The sequence below is a fragment of the Oncorhynchus masou genome, chromosome 28 (genome assembly GCF_036934945.1).
Source record: "Oncorhynchus masou masou isolate Uvic2021 chromosome 28, UVic_Omas_1.1, whole genome shotgun sequence".
Taxonomy (NCBI): Eukaryota; Metazoa; Chordata; class Actinopteri; order Salmoniformes; family Salmonidae; genus Oncorhynchus; species Oncorhynchus masou.
Window position 1 is genome coordinate 55,330,684 of NC_088239.1, and position 23,666 is coordinate 55,354,349.

Sequence of the window (23,666 nt, forward strand, 5' to 3'; positions counted from 1 at the left end):
CGTTGACTATTCGATGCTGGTGCTTTGTACACTCCCAGAAAAGTGTGTGGAGTAGGATTTTGAGGCCGAATTATGCATGTATGAAATTCACTTGCTTTCGATGCATAGAGCAAAAACAACACATTTATCCGAGAAAAATGTAATTTGTGTCAGAATGATTTTTGAAACGTTGAGTTAACAGGTTGAAATTCAAGAAAATAGCACTGGATGGGTCCTCAATTCATTAGAAATGAATGTAGAGTACATTACGTTTGTGGAAAAAAAATAATATATGCATTCCTCATAACAGTAACACAATAACAACATTTATAATAATAATAATATATAATTCCTTTAGGTATATATTTTGAACCAGAAAAATATACCCAATGCAACAGCATATAACAGCAGATATGTGCCAACTAACGTCAATAAAAGCCTTATAATATTTATATAACAACGTGAACATAAATGGAAAAACAATTAAACTAAATTCTGAAACTTGCCAATAAATGCAAAATGTGGGAAAATGCCGATAATGTAAAAAAAAGCCTGTACAGTTTTGACTGAACACACGCGTAAAGAGAGACGAGAGAAAAGACCTACCAGCTCCACATAATAACCCCATTATAAGCCTCATCAATGATGTAATGAAAGCAAACAGTGTGAAAATTGCCTGTAAACAGTTGGATCTGAGTCTCCTGATGAATTCAGTGTCTCTTTTAATCAAAGAGATGGGGCGAGGAGGAGGGGTGAGTGAGTGTGTGTGTGTGGGGGGGGGGGGTCTTACTCTCCGCAAACCCGTCAACACCCAAAAAGCCCCCTCAACCAATGAAGACTTGTCACTAGGGACTCACGTGGACGGGGCGTCCTTAAAAACCTAGCTCCTGAGTTTTCCTCAAGTTCCATTTTTTGAGATTTCCTTCACATTATCCCAGTTGTGTCTATTTAACCCGCGTTACCACTGTTTTACTGTGCGTATCTTCTCGACTGCCACAGCCCACCCGTTTCGAGTCTCTTGTTGCATCTTTCTGTTGGTGTAGAATATCGCTACCTTCCTCTACAATCGAGCACCACACGGGTCACACCAGCGAACTACTTTTTAAGTGATGACAATTTCAGCGATTGTGTCCTCGTTCTGCGTCATTTGCAGGTCTTGAATTCCACTTGCAATACTCGCTGCTGTCTCTGTCCGTGGTGCTGAAAGGTGGTGCTGAATCGCTTGCCTATTTAACTTGCACTAACGCTGCTTCACTGCCTCTAATCATTGCAGTTTTTTGTCAATATTTGAAATAAGTTGATCAATAATTTAGAAATCGTACCGGCGAGTTTTCATTTTCTAAAAAAGAAAACATATGGACAAACTCGCCAACAGAGCCTCGCTGCATCGAATTCATGAATAGTGTTGTATTTAGGACAAAATAGTTGGATGCAGAGTCGATTTTGTAGCCTACTCTTATATAACTCCGAGAACCCGGAGATGTTGCTATTTTGACAAGTATAATAATAAATTAAGAAGAGGAGAAAACATCTTGGTTGAATATATGTGATTTCCGAAACATTTTTGGATTTTCCTGCTGGATAAATTCAGGCAAAGTCTCATCTCAGCAATCATCTGAACTTGCTTGCCTCAAATACCAATGATAGTTTGAGTTGAGGCCTCGAAGAACTTAGCTGTGCTGGTAAACAATGGAGGCATCCACCAATGGGTCCAGCTTTGGGATCGACTCTTTACTTTCCCACAGACCTGGAAGTCCGGTCATGTCGAAAGGGGACAGTTTGGTGGGAGAGTGCCGGTCACCGCTGGAGTTCAGCCCGAGGTCTGACCTAGAGAGCGGCTGCTCGTCTCCCCCGTCGCCGAGGAGGGAGTGTGTGGATGAGGCATTGCAGAGGCAAGGTCATGCTATCGGGTTGCCGCCCCATCTCCAACACGGACAGATCTCCGCCGGGTCACAGCCGCGGACCGTCACCTCATCCTTTCTGATCAGAGATATTCTAGCTGACTGCAAACCGCTAGCCGCCTGCGCCCCATACTCCAGTAATGGCCAGCCAACTCAAGAAACGGGGCGACTTGCCTCCAAGCTCGCAGATGACTTCATGGACAAAATCCATAGCAACTCATCGTCAGATAGCGAATACAAAGGTAAAATAGTGATGTAAACAAGCTTAATGTTTAGAAATCAATTAGACTTTGTCACATTATTTCTAATGGAATTGTTGTAGTCCTACTGTTCTATATCCGTTGTATTTGTGTGAGCATTATGCAGTTGATTTTCTATATAATTAATTCTAACTCAATATTTTCTTATCATAATTGAACGTGTTACAACACCTGTCCATGTTTCAAAGTGTTTCTGAAGATGTAGTGCGCGGTTAATTAGGCTATGGTTGTAAATTGGGATTAGCCTCGGAAGGCAAATAGGCTACAGGAAGTAGGCTATAGCCTAGGCTAGAATCTTTGTTCAAAAGGAATCCCTATAAAATGTATCTAATCTAATATCAAATTATACACTTTTACATTATCCCAGTAAACTCAATAAGAGATTAATTAACCCCCCCCCCCCCCAAAAAAAAATGTATATTTATATATATATATATATATAAGAAATGCTAGCATTATGGTGAAAGTTGATCAACAATATTATCTTGAACTCTAAAGCTCTTTTAAAAAGTGTCTATAGTTACACTAGGCCTATAACGGATTATTGAAAAGGAGGAGACGAGTCTATTATTTTCTTAAATTATGGAATCCACACTGTTGATATTCTCCAATGATCTGGGGGATAAACATTAGGTGTCAAACCGTTTTTCCTTTCAGACGCACTTGCTTGCATTAGCAGACGTCTTGAAAGCATCTGTTGATGTCAGGGAGGCAAGAGAAGAGCTGCATGGGAAAAGATGACGGGGTTGCCTCCAGATAAATGCCATCAAGGGTCTGTCTGTTTCCAATCATGTCAGCCATAACAGACATGTCATCTCCATTGACAGTTTAATGAAGCAGCGCCTGGATACAAATAAGTCAACCGTTGGTATATGCGAGGACAATTCCTGCTTGCAGGAAATAGTCAATAGAAATCTGCGTAGAAAAAGAAAAGAAAAATATAATAGGCCTAATAAATATTGACTTGATTAACTTATATAACAAAAACACTAAATATATATACCCCCTTTTATTGATAAAAAGAAAATGCCATCTTACAGTGACACAAAACTGTGTAATGAGGATAGGCCTATATTATTCGGTATGTATTGTAATATTAATATTAATAATAATATTCATTCGACTATTTATTCATGTAAATAATTTCATTGACATGTTATTTATAGCCTCCTAGTGAACAATGTTATTTCATCAATCCATTATAGCAAGGGTTTTACAAAAGTCCTGACTTCAGTTCAGATTTTTAAAAGGAACATGAACATCATCAATATACTTTGGATACAGTGTGTGTGTGTGTGTGTGTGTGTGTGTGTGTGTGTGTGTGTGTGTGTGTGTGTGTGTGTGTGTGTGTGTGTGTGTGTGTGTGTGTGTGTGTGTGTGTGTGTGTGTGTGTGTGTGTGTGTGTGTGTGTGTGTGTGTGTAACAGATTGTCATATCAACGCAGTCAATTCAGCACCAAAGCCCTTGTAGGGAGTAGTACACTGCTTTGATTTCAGCGAATCCGCCTTCTAATATTTCGGGGATTTGATGTAATTTGTCCCAGTGCTAATCAGATTTGTAACGCGCAAGGCCGGCCGGCTCTTTATTTCGCTCTCATCCGCGGCCCTGTGAAGTTTCTCCGGTCGCGGTTGAAAGGCGCCCTTCCCTTGTGGCTCAATTAGCCGGATTATTGTGCTTCTTGAGAGACGACTCAACTATTCAACTAGCAAGAGCTCTCACGTCGCGTCTCCTCTTTTTGGAGGGAACGGGGGAGAATGAACTGAGAAATGTACACTACAGTTCTAACCCCAACACGACAGCAAAGGAAACAATAGAACAAAGGGGAATGTTACACACATCCAATTGCAAAAACAATGTGCTAATATACAAAACATATTCATTTGTAAATAGGTCTAGGCTACATCTTCATAAAAACTAGGCACAATCTTAATCAAATGGAGAGTGGCCTAAAGTCCTCCAACACAGCACCCAAACAAGGATATGAAGTGGTATGAAAAAGTTAAACTTTGAAATAGGCTTAAGTCCGTTTGTAAATGTAACATTTAAACGAAATCCAAATCCCTTTCATAAATGGGCATATAGTCTACAACCGAGGACTATATTCCTTTTAGATTAGGCTCTCCCCGTCACTTTATATGCTTTATGAACATTTGAGATATTGTTGTAAATTTGAGTTTTTCATATTTATCCTATTCTCGTGTTTGCAGTGAAAGAGGAAGGAGACCGAGAGATTTCGAGCAGTAGGGACAGTCCGCATCATGTTCGGATGAAGAAACCCAGGAAGGCGCGAACAGCCTTCACTGACCACCAGCTGGCCCAGCTCGAACGCAGCTTCGAAAGGCAGAAGTACCTGAGCGTGCAAGACAGGATGGAACTGGCCGCTTCCCTCAACCTCACAGACACACAAGTCAAAACCTGGTACCAGAACAGGAGGTAAGGACTGCGACGCTTGGTTGCCTTTAGTGTAATTACACAAATTATAACCATTTAAAATGACGAGAAGTATTTTGATAGTGCCTAATGGTAGAATGCAGTGAGCCTAGTAGACCAACAATCGTAGTGTGTGCGCGCGCCTGCACTTGTATCATTAGGATATTTGGGTTAAACGCTCTTCACCTCCAGACAGAATGGTTTTCTCATGTCAGTCAGACAAACTCATTGGTCACATATGAGCTCCAATTTCTTTCTCAAAACGTGCACACCCTGCATCAATTCCTTAAGAATTAAGGAGAAAATAGAACCGAAAGACAAAAATAAAAACATCATAAAATATTGGTAATTTGGCACTGCGTGAAACCTTTGAACAATGTGATTCAAATACTGACAAATAGCCTTCTACTAGACTAGACACTAGATTGTTTATAGCCATTTTTGAGAGAAAAAAATCCAAATGGTTTTCAAATGAATCTATGACCTTCAGACAGCAAAACGATATTAATAAATAGGTATAAAAACAACACTTTGGTGCATGAATAATATATCGTTGCATGTAGGCCTATGCCATATCAATAATTCAGCCAGACTACTATATTTACTCAATTATTATAATTATGAATAATTTACCTGATTGAGGAGTGCTTTCAATTGACAATCTGACAGATTAACCCTCGCTTGAATACAAGTGACGGAGGACTGATTTATCAGAATAACGGAAGTGCGTAACTGAGTACAACTACACTTTAGATCTTTCTTGGAAACATAGAAGAATTAGACTCATTTCAGACCACATGATGAAACCAATACGATCCCAACCGAAAGTGAATGCATGCTATAATATTGCGTAGGCTACAGATGTTTCCAACTGACTCTGAACTGATCCTCAACTTTGCACTTAAAACACCAGATGTTGGTAACGCTTGTTATTACAAAGCAGGCCTAAATCCATTAAGAAATAACGAATTTCGTTTAAATTGAACCATGCAGCCTATGTTATTTGTCCATGCATTTTGACTGGGTTTTTCCAAACTGCATTTTTTACTCAGTTCAGATATGATTGAATTCTAAACTTCAGAGTCATATGATAAAAAGATTCCAATTGCACTTTTCAAACTTGTTTATATTTTTATGATGAGAGTTTTAATTACTAATATCCACTGTTTCTTTTCCGAATAGAACAAAGTGGAAGAGGCAGACGGCAGTTGGACTGGAACTGTTAGCGGAGGCTGGAAATTACTCAGCCCTTCAGAGAATGTTTCCTTCGCCCTATTTCTACCCTCAAAGCCTGATGTCCAACCTGGACCCCGGAGCGGCGCTCTACCTGTACAGAGGCCCCTCAGCGCCCCCTCCGGCTCTGCAACGACCTCTCGTTCCGCGGATTCTTCTGCATGGTCTGCAGGGGGGTAATGAACCACCCCCTCTCCCCCCTCTCTCCGGTGTGCTTCCCCGGCCAACACAGCAGCGGTGAGCGGGTCGCTCCGGATATATGCCATACCTGGCAGACTAGGACTCTATGTGATAGAGAGAAAAACAAACTATTTAAAACGGTGACAAAAGAAGTCATGGTATTAAACAATGAACTTCATGACTGAATCTCGAACTATCTAAAGTGGACAGGTTTTTACCATGCTGAAGTTCTTTATTTATTTCTTTATTTTTCTCTATGCATTTAACTTATATATTTATATTTTTGTTTACCATACCTTCAGTGTGGGCTACATCAGAAAGGGCACGATAGTTTTACTGAAATAATCGCTGCTGGCACCAAGGCTTATGACAATGGCACTTTTACTCAGAATCATAAAGATATTATTATTAACATCATTATTATTATTATGCTAAGTTGTCAAGATACAATTATTTTTAAAAAAACATGCATAACAAATCAATGCATTGGTCTGGAAACTGACATAGCATTCCAAGTTTAGTTGAATAGCTAATTGGATGATCCAAAGGCATTTCATAACGACTATAATTTCGTTATATTTCTCTTTACAAAGACGAGTTGCGTTTCATTCACTTTTTTCAAACGATTAAAATAATAATCACCAGATATAGGCTATAGACATGTAAATACGAATACTTCTTGATTTGAAAATGTTTTTTATTCATCCATTTTTATTTCCTTCAGATGACAGTGATCCAGTACAAAAAAGCTATAGATTAGCCAGAGCTAAAGGCTCATTTTCTAGAATTACAGTGATAATCTGGATGGGAATAATGAAGGTCCATGAGAGAAACAACATACAATACCAAATTGTAACGAAATGTATTTAAAAATCTCTAATCATAATGTTTTTAGTTTTTTAGTTAAAATTTTGCCCAATTGTATTCAATTTGGAGTCAGAGTAAGAGTAAATCAATTTATCAAGTAGCAATGTACCTTTGCAAACCCTTCACTTTTGCTAAACAGATAACGACTGAAGACTGAGTCGGTTGCCAATTTGGGTCTTTCGCCTGTTGATTTGCTAGGTGTATTTAAGCAGACGTTGTGGATGACTTATGTTATTTCGTATCAAGCCGTGGAAACCTTGTTACTCTCTTTGGTGAAAATGTATATTGCAGATATTAATTTGTGGAGTGGTTCTCGTATTTCTGGATCGTTTTTCGTTCCTCGCCCCCATTAGCTGAAATAACTTTTTGTCAAACTGTTCAAACAGCTTAAGTCGGAGCTATAGAGGGGGATTTGAAGTAAAAAAATAATTACTTTTATATATGTGCAAATAAAGGTATTTCATGTAATAACGTGACTCAGCCATATCTTTCCAAATCCATGTTAGACAAATACAGGGCCACAATTTTTTGGGGCAAATGGAATACAAGTAGGCTGTTCATGATCATCATCATCATCATCATCATCATCATCATCATCATCAACAACAACAACCTGGGGGTGTATTCAATACTGCCTAATCTGTTGCAAACGTTTCCTATGTTGCAAAAAAACCAACACGTTGACTCCAAACTGAAAATGTTTTTCAATGAAAAGGAGAGTTTCTATTGGACACATGAAGGTATAGATCCGTTCACGTTTCGTTCCGTTTGCTTCCGTTTATTTCTTAAACGGTAAACGGTTTCCGTTGCAAGATGCAATGAATAGTCCTACATCCGAGGAAAGTTGGGTTATTCAAGGTTTGTCAATGGGCGTCCTATTCTCTAAAGAAGAAACTCCAAAAGGGTCCTGCATGCAATCATTGCTTGTGTCAAATGCTCACTTTTCAACTTAGCAATTAATGAATGAATGACATTGATCATTAGTCACACATAGAGTAACATTTCTGATGTATAGTTTAATGCCATACAAGGTCATTACAAACAAAAATAATGATTTGGCATATTTGATAATTAAACAACAAAACATGCTATGTTGCGACAAAGGAGAGCCAATGTGTAAACCTGTGATAACTCAGGCAAGTATGCCTGATCAAATCTAATTAAGGTTCGTAGAATTCTATTAGAAGCACCATGTTTGAATAATTTTGAACATGTCTGTCAAACACTTCCCTCAAACCCCCTCATTATTTGGTTAGTATCGTGAATTTAATTTGTCAAACCTGAAAAAGTTAATAAGAATGTCACCGTCAGAGCATGGAACATTCACCGCCTTAACCTTTAAAAAATGCCTAGATATTTATCCAAAGATTTGGAGTGGTGAGAGTTCAATTTGGGAAATGTAGGCTGGCTGGTTAATTCTGCCTTGATATCTAAAACTTTGGCCTATCTAATAAGTTATGACTAGAAATGTGTTTTGGTATAGATGTGTTATAAATAAATAGGATAGGCTAATTGTTCTGTCAAAAATATACATTGATGGGAGTGTGTATATAATAAAACACACACACACAGACAATTAAATATATGCACGCTCGCTCACACACACACACACACACACACACACACACACACACACACACACACACACACACACACACACACACACACACACACACGCACGCACGCACGCACGCACGCACGCACGCACGCACGCACGCAAACACACACACACACACACACACACACACACACACACACACACACACACACACATATATATATATATGTATACACCAACAACAATAGCCATGCTTCAAAAGTGGACTCGGTTAAACCTAACATAGGTCGATACCAAATAGAAAATAATGAAATAGTCTGCTACAGATTTGAGCAATTGCATCGAGAGACGATCATTGGCAAAAGCAGTCCATTTATTCAGCTAGGGGATAGCCTACATGTTACAAATACGCTAGCACAGTAGACAGTAGGCAAACTGAATTAAGAATGCCATTTAATTCCTTTCCATAAACAATAAGCAGATGAAATATTAATGCGAGGCTAGTGCAATTGTTTAAGTGCCTTAAATGATCCCATTTGGAAATGGATTGTTTCCATGCCTCTTTCTTGGAGTGTTGGTGCTGTGCTCTTTGCCAAACAGCTCCAACAGCTGGTGACCGGGCGATGCTGACTGTGGGCCGGATCAGCGAGGGGACATCTGGTCAGCGGCACCGCAGAGCCCTGCTCCACCAGCCCTCCACCCGCCACCCCAACCTCACTCCTAATAGGAGTCTGACTTTAAACTTTAAACCAACCAAAATATCAGACCATAAAGGACGGCTGGGTAGTTCAGTCTGACAGAGTTGGCGAATGGGATATTAACGATTAGACAAAAGACTTTAAATGCTTTAAATTGAAGGTCGATAATGGGTGTAATATTCAGCCCCCCGCTGCACGCTCGCATGGCACATGTTATCCCTTCTCCCATTGACCATCAGCCGAGCTCTTCATAAAATAGGCCCATTAGTCTGACTTTAACTAATTGACACATATATATTGCGTACATTTTCTTTAACTGAGAAATATTCTAGGTCTTGCTACATCGCACTGAATGTGGTTGGGACTTGGAAAAAAGGGAGAGGAAACCCCCCTCAACAAATTCCCAACTTGCCAAAAAATCATAAGGATCCGTGACCGATTCAAATAAAGATAACCCCCTCAACATTTATGAAAAGGGTTATTCTTGCGAAGTGCGCAGCTGATTTCAGGCAAAGCTCCCTGTCTTGATGGGTGACGCGGATATTTTTGCATGAGAAAGGATACGGGCAAATCCCTCGGCTCTTACCGCGGATTGTCCCCCGCTCAGGGTTAATGAAGTGCGGATAGAGTCTCGTTGAGCTCCCGACAAACAAAAACACAACACGGGGAGGCTTAGACCCAGATGATCAGTGACTCTGATTAAGCTCATTGAGTCAGAATAAAAACTAAACAAAACAACCTTCAAATGAAATTAAGATTCAATCAAAGCGCAATTTGCGTTGTAGAGTGGGCGATAGTCATTTCTCCTAGATTTGTTTATCAGTGCCTTTTCATTCCTTATTATAGATCGAGATTGGGCTACTACATACTTCTAACGCAACGCTATTAAGGCAGCGTTATTAACGCAACGTTATTTAAGGAAACGTTATTTCATCCGTTTTTGAATCCAGGGAAGCCTTGGAGGATGGAAAAATACCTAAATGCAAAAATGATACACAATTGCATATTTTGCTTTCCTTATGGACAGTTCTAATAAAAGGCTATTTCTTCCATTTAGCAAGTACATATCCAATTGAATTTCAAATGAATAACTGTTTTGTGATGTATTTCTTTAAAAGTGAATCATTATATCTTCTTATTATAACTCAATGTCCACAACCCTTTGAAAAACAAGTGACGTTTCCCATACTTGTTGGAAAACGGAATTAATAAATGCAAAATTGATTGGACCAAATTCAGCTCAAATGTAGGCCATGAATGGCTTTACTGTTGCTGTGAATGAGACATTCCCACTATACCCATAGACCTATAATAACTGAGATAAAGAAAGTAAGTCAGCAGTTGTCATTAATAGTTGATTAAAAAAACAGACTAACAGTAAAATTGCATGATACTATCGCATCGCCTACTATTGAATATTTACAACTAAGCTGTGAATGAATTGTAAAGGTGAATATAGCCATTCAATATGGCGGGTTAGGGGTGGAAACTAGGATAGGTGCATCCAGCTGGGTTATCACTCCAAGGGGGTGGTTGGATGACCTCTGTGAACCAAGAAAAATCAGATCCTAACCCTGGCTCTCTCACCCAATCATATGCCCTCCATTCTGTCACACAGAAACAAAGTCAAGAACTCCACACTTTACGCTACCATCTCATTCAGTAGGGTGGGAAAGGGGACAAGAAAGAAAAAAATGTGAATATGGATTCTGACACAGTGCTACAGAAACATTTAGGATAGAAGATTGAAATATCAGAAGAAACTATAGAGAGGGAAGGAGGGAAGGGGAAATCACTAAGTCAAGTCTTTCCCATGGCAATGTCCTGTACAGCAAATCTTCTCCTAGCCTGAAGGTATGAGGTGGGGAGAAGAGAGGAGGAAGAAAAGCTTTACAGTGTGGAGGGGAGATAACCACGCTAATCATTTCCCCAATAAAATGGGGAGAACTACAAACTTGGGTCAGGGGCGCAGGGATTGACATCCCAATCTCAGCAAATAATGAAAGCTTGAGCTTTCTGCTTCCCTCTCAGATCTGGAGTCAGGGGCGGACTGGCCATCTGGCATTTCGGGAAAATGGCCCATTTTTAGCCAAGTGTGCCTGTCTAACATGTTGTTGTTTTTTTTGCGCAAACTGATCAATATCTGACTAATAATAGGGACCTCAAGGAAAGAAATGGCCCACGTGTGGGCTTTGAGGAAATAATTTAGCTGGTGTGGGGGCCTTGAGGAAAGAAATGGGCCGATGTATTAGAAATGCAGGGCTGATTTTTGGTCCCAGTCCACCACTGGCTGGAGGAGAATAGAAAATAAGAGAGAAGGAAAGTGGAATCAAAGCAGGACTAACATGAAGAGGTAGTCCCTTATGTTCAAGGAAAGCCCCCCATCCCCCGTCCCCCACCCCTACCCCCAGTCAGTGATTACTGCCATGTACCCCCAGCAGGGAGGCAGTGTAAGCCACACCACCATCAGATGACACAGAGATGATCTAATCAATAAATTGTGGTGTTAGGGCCGGCATGAGCGCCTGTCTATTGCAGAAGTCCCTAAGCAGCCTCTCAAGTAAATGTCCACCCCTCACCTGACCCCCCCCCCTCTACCTGACCAGGGAAGTGCCTCTGAGATAATACACCCCAGAGCAATAACAACATCTCACACAGGACTGACCATGACCACAACAGAGGCCTGCAGTAGAGTGAGGGACAGCAGCCTCAAATACCCTCAGTGTCCTCCAGTCTCCACATCACACTACAGCACCTCCTGCTGGATGGGGGCATTCTGCTGCCTCCCAATTTACTTTGGCACTACAGACCTGGTACCATTAGCAAAGCTAAGTACCTAACTACCTATAGTTACCATCTGGCCTGAGCAAAGAATACCTAAACCGGATGAAGGTGAAATTCCCTAAATATCTGCTCATTTCTGAAACTGTGTCTTTGTGTTCCTATCTTTGTCTTTGTCTTCAACAGTAAGAGTGGTAACAGTGATGCACCATATTATGTCAGTTTCTGCCCAAACATGACTACTTAAATATGATTCCCAGTGATGATAAATGCAGCTCCTAGACAATGGAGGGGCTCCTCTTCCAAGGTAGCATGACTATTTATGTGATCCCTGTGGTCAGCATGCATATATGGAGGTGTCCACATGTTATGGTCTCATTTAAAGTGAACAAAAAATAAGGAATAGGCAGTGTCTCAGACACACCGGTGGACCCCTGGGTCAATGTACAGGACAACGGGGAGGCCTCTCACCTCATAAACATACAGGGAGGAGAGAAGCATCAATAAGTCATGCAGTGTGGTATGCATGTATTTTTAACACCCTTCTGTGTGAAGTCTGGCAGCCGCTCATACACTGTCTGCTGGTACAGAGCAGAGACCAGCAGAGGACCATGTGTGCTTTCGTCTTACTGTTCTCTGGCTGTTCAATGTATGTGTGTGAGTGGGGGTCGGGGGAGGGGGGGGGCGTGTATGCGTACATGTGTGGAAATGAGAAAAAACCAAGGGAAGTGAGGATATCGGGGCTAAGAACAGAAGTTCAATAGAAGACAAACATGCAAATATTCCAGTACAGGGAACTACCAAGCTAAGTATACAGTTTGGCCAAGTGCTCTTTTGCTTTAGACAGCGGTATGAGGTGCAGACCTTGAGCCATGATGGGGAGAACATGATGAAGACATCTTTGTCTCAGGGGCCCCATTGGGCCATCAACAGGAAAACAGACCCAAAGGGGGTCTAGAGGGCTATTCTCTTAAACCACAGGATTCCCCTATACCTCTGACTGGGTCACGGTGGCAAATGCCACCAGGTTAACTATAACTATAGTGAGCGCAGTGTGGATAGTGGGTAACAAGGTCTCAGTGAGAGTGTGTGTGTGTGTGTGTGTGCGTGTGTGTGTGTGTGTGCGTGTGCATGTGTGTGTGTGTGTGTTGGGTATAGGCTGGTCCAACACCCCATAATTGGACATGTGAGGCCAGTAGCAGCAGTGAGGCTGACTGCTGGGAGAGACATTCTACCTCCAATGATCAGTCCTTGACTTCCCATTCGCATCTGTGGACCCCTAGGGCTGACCAAGCAGCTGCCTGGCTGAGCTATAACTCCATGCCAAGGCAAGGACCCAAGGCTAACAAGCCAAAGATAGAGAGCTGGGAGGAGAGGAGGAAGTGTCACGACTTCCGCCGAAGTCGGCCCCTCTCCTTGTTCAGGCAGCGTTCGGCGTTCGGTGGTCGAAGTCACCGTTCTTCTAGCCATCACCGCTCCACCTTTAATTTTCCATTTGATTTGTCTTGTTTTCCTGCACACCTGGTTTACGTCTCCTCATAATTACTATGTGTATTTAGCCCTCTGTTCCCTCCATGTCTGTGTGGGGTATTGTGTATTTGTCGAGGTTGGCTCGCTTCCAGCTGTTTAGCACCAGGTATTATGTATTACCTGTGTTTTGTGGCAGCCTGTACTTTGTACTTTGCTTGTGGTACTTTGCGTTCTGGTCTTACTATTTGCCTCAGTAAAGTGCTTCGTGTTCACTCATCTCTGCTCTCTTGCGCCTGACTTCCATGCACCAGCTACACCCACCGTTGACAGGAAGGTAGAAGTGAGGAGACAAGACAGCAGAGAGAGGCATAAAACAAAACCGGAACGAAACCAAGAAGTCCAAATAGGCACAAAGATAAGCTATGACATTTGTACTTAATAAAAGTTTGTAGAGGTGGTGAATTTCACATCCTGATAGAGAGTAAATAGCACAGTCTCCTGCCTTGCTCCTAACTCTAATATTCATTTAATGAACAGAGAAACTGACACAGGGATATTTACATAAAGTCAGAGAGAGGCAGAGGAATTTGGAGGCATGTTGTCGTGGAGATCAGAGGGCTGATTTCAATAATGGAGGCAGCTAGCAAAACCAGCAAACAGCAGCACTGGGCTTCCTCACCCTGCTCCACACAACTGAACAGAAGGAAACACACTTCACACTCCTCTCTGGGGGTTTGAAGTAAGTCTGGAGTGGCATGACGGATCAAGTCTGAGGAGTGTGATACAAGGTAGAGGAGAGAAGCATCTTCAAAAACATATCAATACAATTGGCTATGCCTGGCGTTGCAGTTGAACCTCTTTAGCGTGTTGCACGTCTGCTAACTGGAAGTGACTCCTTCACAGAGCCTCACAACACTGGAGGATGATGGATACTGAGAGTCCCAGTTTAATTCTGTATGATCCTTTTGACAGTCTCAAAACTGAACCGCTACAGTGTCACAGTGAAAACCACAAAATACCGTGAATTCGGGAAAGTATTCAGACCCCCTTCACCTTTTTCATTACAGCCTTAGTCTAATTGGATCAAATATTTGATCCAATACCCCATAATGACAAAGCGAAAACAGGTTTTGAGAAATTTGAGAATTTTTCGCAAATGTATTATAAATAAAAAACAGAAATACCTTATTTACATACGTATTCAGAACCTTTGCTATGAGACTCGAAATTGAACTCAGGTGCATTTTGTTTCCGTTGATCATCTTTGAGATGTTTCTACAACTTAATTGGAGTTCACCTGTGGTAAATTCAATTGACTGGGCATGATTTGGAAAGGCACACACCAGTCTATATAAGGTCCATTAGTTGATAGCGCATGTCAGAGCAAAAACCAAGCCATAAGATTGAAATAATTGTTCGTAGAGCTCCAAGACAGGATTGTGTCGAGGCACAGATCTGGGGAAGGGCACCAAAAAATGTCTGCAGCATTGAAGGTCCCCAAGAACACAGTGGCCTCCATGACCTTCCAATAGGACAATGACCCTAAGCACACAGCAAAGACAATACAGGAGTTGCTTTGGGACACGTTTCTGAATGTCCTTGAGTGGCCCAGCCAGAGACTGGACTTGAACCCGATCGAACAACTCTGGACCTGAAAATAGCTGTGCAGTGACACTCCCCATCCAACCTGACATAGCTTGAGAGGATCTGTAGAGAAGAATGGGAGAAACTCCCCAAATACAGGTGTGCCAAGCTTGTAGCGTCATACCTAAGAAGATCCAAGGCTGTAATCACTGCCAAAGGTGCTTCAACAAAGTACTGAGTACAGGGTCTGAATACTTATGTAAATGTAATATTTCAATACATTTGTTAAAAGAAATTTGCTAAAATGTAAAAACAAAAAAATTGTTTTTGCATTGCTATTATGGGGTATTGTGTGTAGATTGTTGAGGGGGAAAAAACAATTGAGTCAATTTTAGAATAAAGCTGTAACGTAATTTTTTGGGTTGAAAAAGTCAAGGGGTCTGAATACTTTCCGAATGCACTGTGTGTGAACAAAAAAGGTGAATAAAAGATGGTACTCCTGAAATTTAGCGAAACCAGAATATATTTTTGGCGGCCACTGATGGCAGAATACCCTGTGATTTCATTGGGGGAGTTCCCCCTCATAGCAAATGGCTGGCTAAATAATCCAAGCAATGTTCGCACAGCGGAGGGTTTAAGGCGGAGCTGCTGCTACTGCTGGCCGTCAAATAATATTATTTTGAATAAAATATTTTTGAAACAACAATTTTATAAGCATTTAAAACAAAGTCCATTAATTATATGTTATAAGTGAGGCGTCACCTCTAACGCCCCAATGGGTGGGCCGCCGCTGTATTTAAGGCAGCCATTTTCTTGGGAATACACTTTCCCTGACTTCTCGCATAACACTTTGTAATGAGTACGTTTTAAAACATCTACAGGATCAGTGGGTCCTCCACGGGACGGTTGAGCTTACGTAGGCTAATGTGATTAGCATGAGGTTGTAAGTAACAAGAACATATCCCAGGACATATACATATCTGATATTGGCAGAAAGCTTAAATTCTTGTTAATCTAACTGCACTGTCCAATTTACAGTCGCTATTATATTGAAAGAATACCATGCTATTGTTTGAGGAGAGTGCACAATTATGAACTTTAAAAGTTGTTAATAAACTAATTAGGTACATTTGGGCAGTCTTGATACAACATTTTGAACAGAAATATAATGGTTCATTGGATCAGTTTAAAACTTTTAACATACACTGCTGTCATCTAGTTACCAAAATGTAAGTTGAGCCTGGGCTGGAATAATATATGATGGACTTTCTCATGCATTTCAAACATGAGAGTACAAAGAAAATATATATTATCTATATATTATCTTTTACCAGATCTAATGTGTTATATTCTCCTACATTTATTGGACATTTTCCACAAACTACAAAGTTTTTCCTTTCAAAGGGTATCAAGAACGTGCACATCCTTGCTTCAGGTCCTGAGCTACAGGCAGTTAGATTTGGGTATGTCATTTTAGGCGGATCCTTAAGAGGTTTTAACGTGCAAGCGAGTCACACTGTTACATTATATATAATAACCATGTAACTACATGGCTTATTGTACTTAATATAGACCAACCTAATCATGTGCCCATCAGTCAAACAACACTGATATAACCTGAGGCCTGAGGAGAAGAAAAGAGGAATAAATGCATGAGAAAAACCTCCTTATTGTGCCAAGGAGAGGAGCAGAGAGAGAAGGGCAGAGGCCCAGGCTGCCAAGGATGTGGCAGAGGCATTAGGGACTGCAGCTGGCATGCGATCAGGCTGGCTCGCCGTACTAGCAGCCCTGCACCCCTTGATCCTGCACAGCGGCAGGTCTCCACAGACCTAGGGGTGCCAAGAGTAGATGCTCCAAACCAAGAACCCTCAGCCTCCATACGGACACATGCAAACACACAAACACTCACGAGCATGCAAAAACAATGTGTGTGCATAAATATATACAGACACCAGACACAATGCACACACATATCCTTACACACACACACACACACACACACACACACACACACACACACACACACACACACACACACACACACACACACACACACACACACACACACACACACACACACACACACACACACACACACACACACACACAGAATAAACATTGTACATGCTGTCTCTCTGACTGACAGGCTATACTAATCAGGTGCACCAGAGACAATTGTGACAACAGTGTCAACACATAACCCACATCCAAGTCATATACTAGAATGCTGGTAGACAAGGAACAGGATTTCATCTTCAGGGTGAGAGGACTATTGCTGTTTTTCTGTGAGCAACGAATGTTTCCCTCCATGCAATCCTGTAAATCATAGAGAGAGAAAGGGTGGTGTAGGGAGTCTAACATGCTCCTCAGGTTTAAAGAACACATACCATCAGTGCCTGTCCCATTGAGCAGATACACAGTAATTAGGCTGCGTAGAGGATTAGCTGATGGCTGAGTGAAAGAGACATGGGCTGGGGTAAAAGAACACGCTGGAGGAGACAAGAATGAACCGACAGATATTCAGTAGTTCATGTGGCTAAAAAAGGAGCAGTGAAAAGAAAGGTTGAGTCATCACACAGAGAGGGGAAGTCAGGAGGCAGTGGCGGATGGTCAAATAAGATAGACCACTAGACAGGGGACATAGGCAGTGCGGTAGGTATGCAGACAACCATGTGGCGCAAATAGAAAACAAACGCACACAGCCTCAGAGACACTCATCAGACACAATAGACTCATTCTACCCCCCCGAAGACACCAAGGAGCTCCTGAGGTCATACGCTGGGCCGTATCACTACTGTGAAGGCATCGGCTGGACCAGAGACAGACCGGACATTCACTGATGAACAAAGAGGAGGAAAGGAGTGTGGGTAGGGGGCAGAGGCTCTCCAATAACACTACAGCTGCCAGGTACATCCCGCCCAGGCCAGCCTATCTCTGTGGTTCTAAGGTTACCCTGCTGTACCCAGTGACATGCAGCACGCTGTTTAGTCAGCCTTGAAAGTCCGCTAAACAGTCAAATAGTCCCTGAAAGACAGTACCTTTTTCTGTATTTCCAAGGACTACCAAGACTTGACTCTGGAGTTTGAATAATTGAAGATTTGACAATGTAATCAAACAAACCTTTCCCGTTGTCACCAAATCACATTAAGCCTCAAACTACCAACATGTTTTTTTTACACCAAAAAGAAACGATTGGAAAAAGCAACAATCAAGCAAAATATCAACTTAATTCTTGTCATTAGACATGTAATCAATGTTATCTGAAATAAACATTTACCAAAACAGACTGCAATTTTAGGAAAGTTTCAGTTCAGTTAATTTTCATATTCTGTAGAAACAAAAATACACTTGTTTCCCTTTTATAAAAACATATTTTCTCCAAAGTACAATCCACATTAGTAATAACATGCAGATTTAGTAGTATCATTTAGTTCTGAGAATTGTGTTATAAATATGATTTTTATTTCATATTTATGTGGTAAACATGACTTTCATTTAAAGTGGCAGTACACCAACAAATTTTATTGACAAAATGTTATTCATTTATTGATCCTGAAAGACAAGATGGCTTAGTTTTCTTTATTTACCTACCCCACAGCCAGCAATAGCATCGCTGCTAGTGAAACAATAGGAGTGATAGGGCCTATGACAGGATGCTTCAGAAAGCATAACCAAATCCTCAGTCACTTTAAACAAAGTCTTATAGCACCAAAACACCATAACAAGTCGCACATACACCGAGTGTACAAAACATTAGGAACACTTGCTCTTTCCATGACATAGACTAACCAGGTGAGTCCAGGTGAAAGCTACGAACCCTTATTGATGTCAGCTGTTAAACCCCCTTCAATCAGTGTTTATGAAGGGGAGGAGACAGGTTAAAGAAGGATTTTCAAGCCTTGAGATAATTAAGACATGGATTGTATATGTGTCCATTCAGAGGGTGAATGGGCAAGACAAAATATTTAAGTGCCTTTGAACGGGGTATGGTAGTCAGTGGCATGTATTCATGGATGCCAAGGGAACCCAGGCTTCCCCAAAAAATGTGCCAATAAAAAAAGAACAAAATAAATAGAATAATTTATCTTTTGTCTCTGTGTTTCAAAATGTTCCTTCACTTCACAAGAGACTGAATGTATCTCTCTGGAGAAAGCATCCAAGGGAGCGAAACAGCATCCCTCTGTCTGTATGTGTAGGCCATGTATCGGATACTGTCTGGCCGAAAAGAGTATGACATTGTTGCTGCCCATGGCATTGAATAGAATAATAGTCAATCAGCATTGACCTATACGGAGTAAGCTCGACTGTTGGCACACCCCCAAAAAGTTTTAAGGGAAGCCAGATTGGATTTGGCTTCCCTCCAATCACATCGAGAGCAATACGTCATTGACAGAAACAACTTGAATTGTTGACTTGTGTTTTTAAAATTTTTAACTAGGCAAGTCAGTTAAGAACAAATTCTTATTTACAATGACGGTCTACACCGGCCAAACCCAGACAACACTGGGCCAATTGTGCATCACCCTATGGGACTCGCAATCACAGCCAGTTGTGATACAGCCTGGATTCAAACCAGGGTGTCTGTAGTGACGCCTCTATACAGTGCCTTAGACTGCTGCGCCACTCGGGAGCCTTTAATTCTCTGTACTGGCCAATGATTATAACGATAATTCTGATACAACCATAAATGTACACATTGTGCCTCTGGGTGAGAGGATGGAAGTTCTATATGTAGCTAGATGTAGTAGAAGGCTAATGTTAACTAACGTTGCCCATGAAAGGAAATTAGGCTAGCAAACAAGCATTTTAGCCAGGTAGCCAGGTAGCTAGGACAACAACAAAAATGTAAGTGTGTACTGTATGACAGCGTCATAGACCATTTCATCAACATGAAAGAGGAGGATGAGTAGGGTGAGTCATGTTTTTCACACACACACACGCTCAACAGTTTCCCGTGTGTATCAAGAATGGTCCCCCACTCAAAGGACATCCAGCCAACTTGACACAAATATGAGAAGCATTGGCGTCAACAAGGGCCAGCATCCTTGTGGGACGCTTTCAACATCTTGTAGTCCATTCCCCCAGCGAATTGAGGCTGTTCTGAGGGCAAAGGGGGGGTGCAACACAATATTAGGAAGGTGTTCCTAATGTTTTGTACACTCAGTGTATAGTATGTAATATTGGAGGGTATTGTAGGTATTCTTGTATATACCACATTCCGTTGACAACTATTTTTCAAAGAAAAACATACAGCACCCTGTGTAGTTCTACCAAGTATTTATGCGTCTGAATGGTCTCGTATGTTGTCAAAAAGGTGAGTTTCAAGTCAGACGTCCATCCATGTCTGAGGACGTCAGGAGATGTGGAAAACTGCCATTAGGGGCAAGAGTGAGCACTGTTACCCTCAAGTACATTTCGGTTTTGGTAGTGTGTCTAAGCATCTGTCTCTGATTCCATAGGTTGCAAGTTCGAATCCAGTGATAGGATGTTATTGATATTTTGTTTTAAGCCTATCCCAAACGTTAACCCTCGCCTTAATCATTCAGAGTTAATGAGTAACCTTAAGAATTTGGAGTTAATGACTGAGTGGGGCCCAGAAAATAAAATTACACAATTTAAAAAAAACAGCAAGAGTGAGAAATTATATGAAAAGTATCCAACCTTGCTGGTTATTTTTCTTCCTCTGATTCCATAGGTTGCAAGTTAGAATCTAGCAATAGAACGCTTTTTTTACATGTATTTTAGTTAAGCCTATCCCAAACATTAACCCTTATCTTAACCATTTCAAGTTAATGCCTAACCTTAAGAATGTGTCACGATCGTCGTAGTGAGGAGACCAAAGCGCAGCGTGAATACATATTTTTAATGAAAGACAAAAAAAACAAAGTACACTAACCAAACAAACAAAATAACAAGACGCCCGTGACCGCTATCAAAACTGAGTGCTAACATGCACCATCACATAGACAATAACCCACAAAATACCCAAAGAAGATGGCTGCCTAAATATGGTTCCCAATCAGAGACAATGATAAACAGCTGCCTCTAATTGGGAACCAATCTAGGCAACCATAGACATACATAAACACCTAGATGGTAAACAACCCCATAAACCTACAAAACCCCTAGAGAGTACAAAAACACATACATCAACAATGTCACACCTGACCTAACCAAAATATATAAAGAAAACAAAGAATACTCAGGTCAGGGTGTGACAATTTGGAGTTAATGCTTGAATTTAACCATGACCTTACAAATGTTGAGTTAATTCCTAAACTTAACCTTAAAAACTTGTGATGTTTGGAAGAAGTTCAAAATTAGACATTTGAGAAACGTGGATGAACAACTAATTCTGCTGTATAACCCGTTAGAAATACCATCATAGGCTACGCCTCAATGACATATAATGCCGAAAAATCATGTCCAAGAACATTTCGAACAGTTGGCCCCTACTTGGTTGTCGTTGTCCTTTGTGTCTTTGTGATCCACAGAAAAATAACCAGAAAGTTTAGATACTTTTCATATAATTTCTCGCTCCTGCAATTTTATTTTCTGTATTTAAATTTTGTGGGCCCCATTCAGTCCACTCTCACTTTTTCTGACCATTTTCACTAGCTAGCAAGTTAGCAATATTTTTCCTCACAGTCAGGGCAAACATCAAAAATGACATACAGTGCCTTGCGAAAGTATTCGGCCAACTTGAACTTTGCAACATTTTGCCACATTTCAGGCTTCAAACATAAAGATATAAAACTGTATTTTTTGTGAACAATCAACAACAAGTGGGACACAATCATGAAGTGGAACGACATTTATTGAATATTTCAAACTTTTTTAACAAATCAAAAACTGAAAAATTGGGCGTGCAAAATTATTCAGCCCCTTTACTTTCAGTGCAGCAAACTCTCTCCAGAAGTTCAGTGAGGATCTCTGAATGATCCAATGTTGACCTAAATGACTAATGATGATAAATACAATCCACCTGTGTGTAATCAAGTCTCTGTATAAATGCACCTGCACTGTTATAGTCTCAGAGGTCCGTTAAAAGCGCAGAGAGCATCATGAAGAACAAGGAACACACCAGGCAGGTTTGAGATACTGTTGTGAAGAAGTTTAAAGCCGAATTTGGATACAAAAAGATTTCCCAAGCTTTAAACATCCCAAGGAGCACTGTGCAAGCGATAATATTGAAATGGAAGGAGTATCAGACCACTGCAAATCTACCAAGACCTGACCGTCCCTCTAAACTTTCAGCTCATACAAAGAGAAGACTGATCAGAGATGCAGCCAAGAGGCCCATGATCACTCTGGATGAACTGCAGAGATCTACAGCTGAGGTGGGATACTCTGTCCATAGGACAACAATCAGTCGTATATTGCACAAATCTGGCCTTTATGGAAGAGTGGCAAGAAGAAAGCCATTTCTTAAAGATATCCATAAAAAGTGTCGTTTAAAGTTTGCCACAAGCCACCTGGGAGACACACCAAACATGTGGAAGAAGGTGCTCTGGTCAGATGAAACCAAAATTGAACTTTCTGGCAAAAATGCAAAACGTTATATTTGACGTAAAAGCAACACAGCTCATCACCCTGAACACACCATCCCCACTGTCAAACATGGTGGTGGCAGCATCATGGTTTTGGCCTGCTTTTATTCAGCAGGGACAGGGAAGATGGTTAAAATTGATGGGAAGATGGATGGAGCCAAATACAGGACCATTCTGAAAGAAAACCTGATGGAGTCTGCAAAAGACCTGAGACTGGGACGGAGATTTGTCTTCCAACAAGACAATGATCCAAAACATAAAGCAAAATCTACAATGGAATGGTTCAAAAATAAACATATCCAGGTGTTAGAATGGCCAAGTCAAAGTCCAGACCTGAATCCAATCGAGAATCTGTGGAAAGAACTGAAAACTGCTGTTCACAAATGCTCTCCATCCAACCTCACTGAGCTCGAGCTGTTTTGCAAGGAGGAATGGGAAAAAATTTCAGTCTCTCGATGTGCAAAACTGATAGAGACATACCCCAAGCGACTTACAGCTGCAATCGCAGCAAAAGGTGGCGCTACAAAGTATTAACTTAAGGGGGCTGAATAATTTTGCACGCCCAATTTTGCAGTTTTTGATTTGTTAAAAAAGTTTTAAATATCCAATAAATGTCATTCCACTTCATGATTGTGTCCCACTTGTTGTTGATTCTTCACAAAAAAAATACAGTTTTATATCTTTATGTTTGAAGCCTGAAATGTGGCAAAAAGGTCTCAAAGTTCAAGGGGGCCGAATACTTTCGCAAGGCACTGTAAGCCAACATCGACACATGTGCTTTCATTAACAGCTTTGTTATTGGATTATGAATCAACAGGCCTCACAATTTACCAGTCACATTTATTTATTATGCACATTTTTGTATATATACAGTACCGGTCAAAAGTTGGAACACACCTACTCATTCAAGGGTTTTTCTTTATTTTTTACTATTTCTACTTTGTAGAGTAATAGTGAAGACATCACAAGTACAAAATAACACATATGGAATCATGTAGTAACCAAAAACGTGTAATTGTTAGGAAAATTATGATTAAATGACTGAACATTATTCTCATTTTAAATAGAACTGTAACTAAGTAAACTTATACTCTGTTTCATTATATCTGATTAACAATATGAGTTCATGAGAAGGGATTGTGTGACACGGACAAGGAGTAATTAAAGTTAATGAA

General features: G+C 40.8%; 1 protein-coding gene across 1 annotated transcript; it reads left to right on the forward strand.

The window, feature by feature from the left end:
- Positions 1–844: 844 nt before the first annotated feature.
- Positions 845–7,315, forward strand: LOC135518634 (barH-like 1 homeobox protein). The gene is made up of 3 exons (XM_064943786.1): positions 845–2,122; positions 4,348–4,573; positions 5,753–7,315. Exons 1-3 carry the CDS (start codon positions 1,669–1,671, stop codon positions 6,042–6,044), a joined length of 972 nt encoding a protein of 323 aa, XP_064799858.1. The 5' UTR covers positions 845–1,668; the 3' UTR covers positions 6,045–7,315.
- Positions 7,316–23,666: the final 16,351 nt, after the last annotated feature.

Excerpts from the sequence above, each read along its gene's own strand:
- LOC135518634 (XM_064943786.1), top strand. The coding sequence starts at position 1,669 with ATGGAGGCATCCACCAATGGGTCCAGCTTTGGGATCGACTCTTTACTT. Across the intron at positions 2,123-4,347 it reads GTCAGATAGCGAATACAAAG|TGAAAGAGGAAGGAGACCGA; the intron begins GTAAAATAGTGA and ends TCGTGTTTGCAG. Across the intron at positions 4,574-5,752 it reads ACCTGGTACCAGAACAGGAG|AACAAAGTGGAAGAGGCAGA; the intron begins GTAAGGACTGCG and ends TTTTCCGAATAG.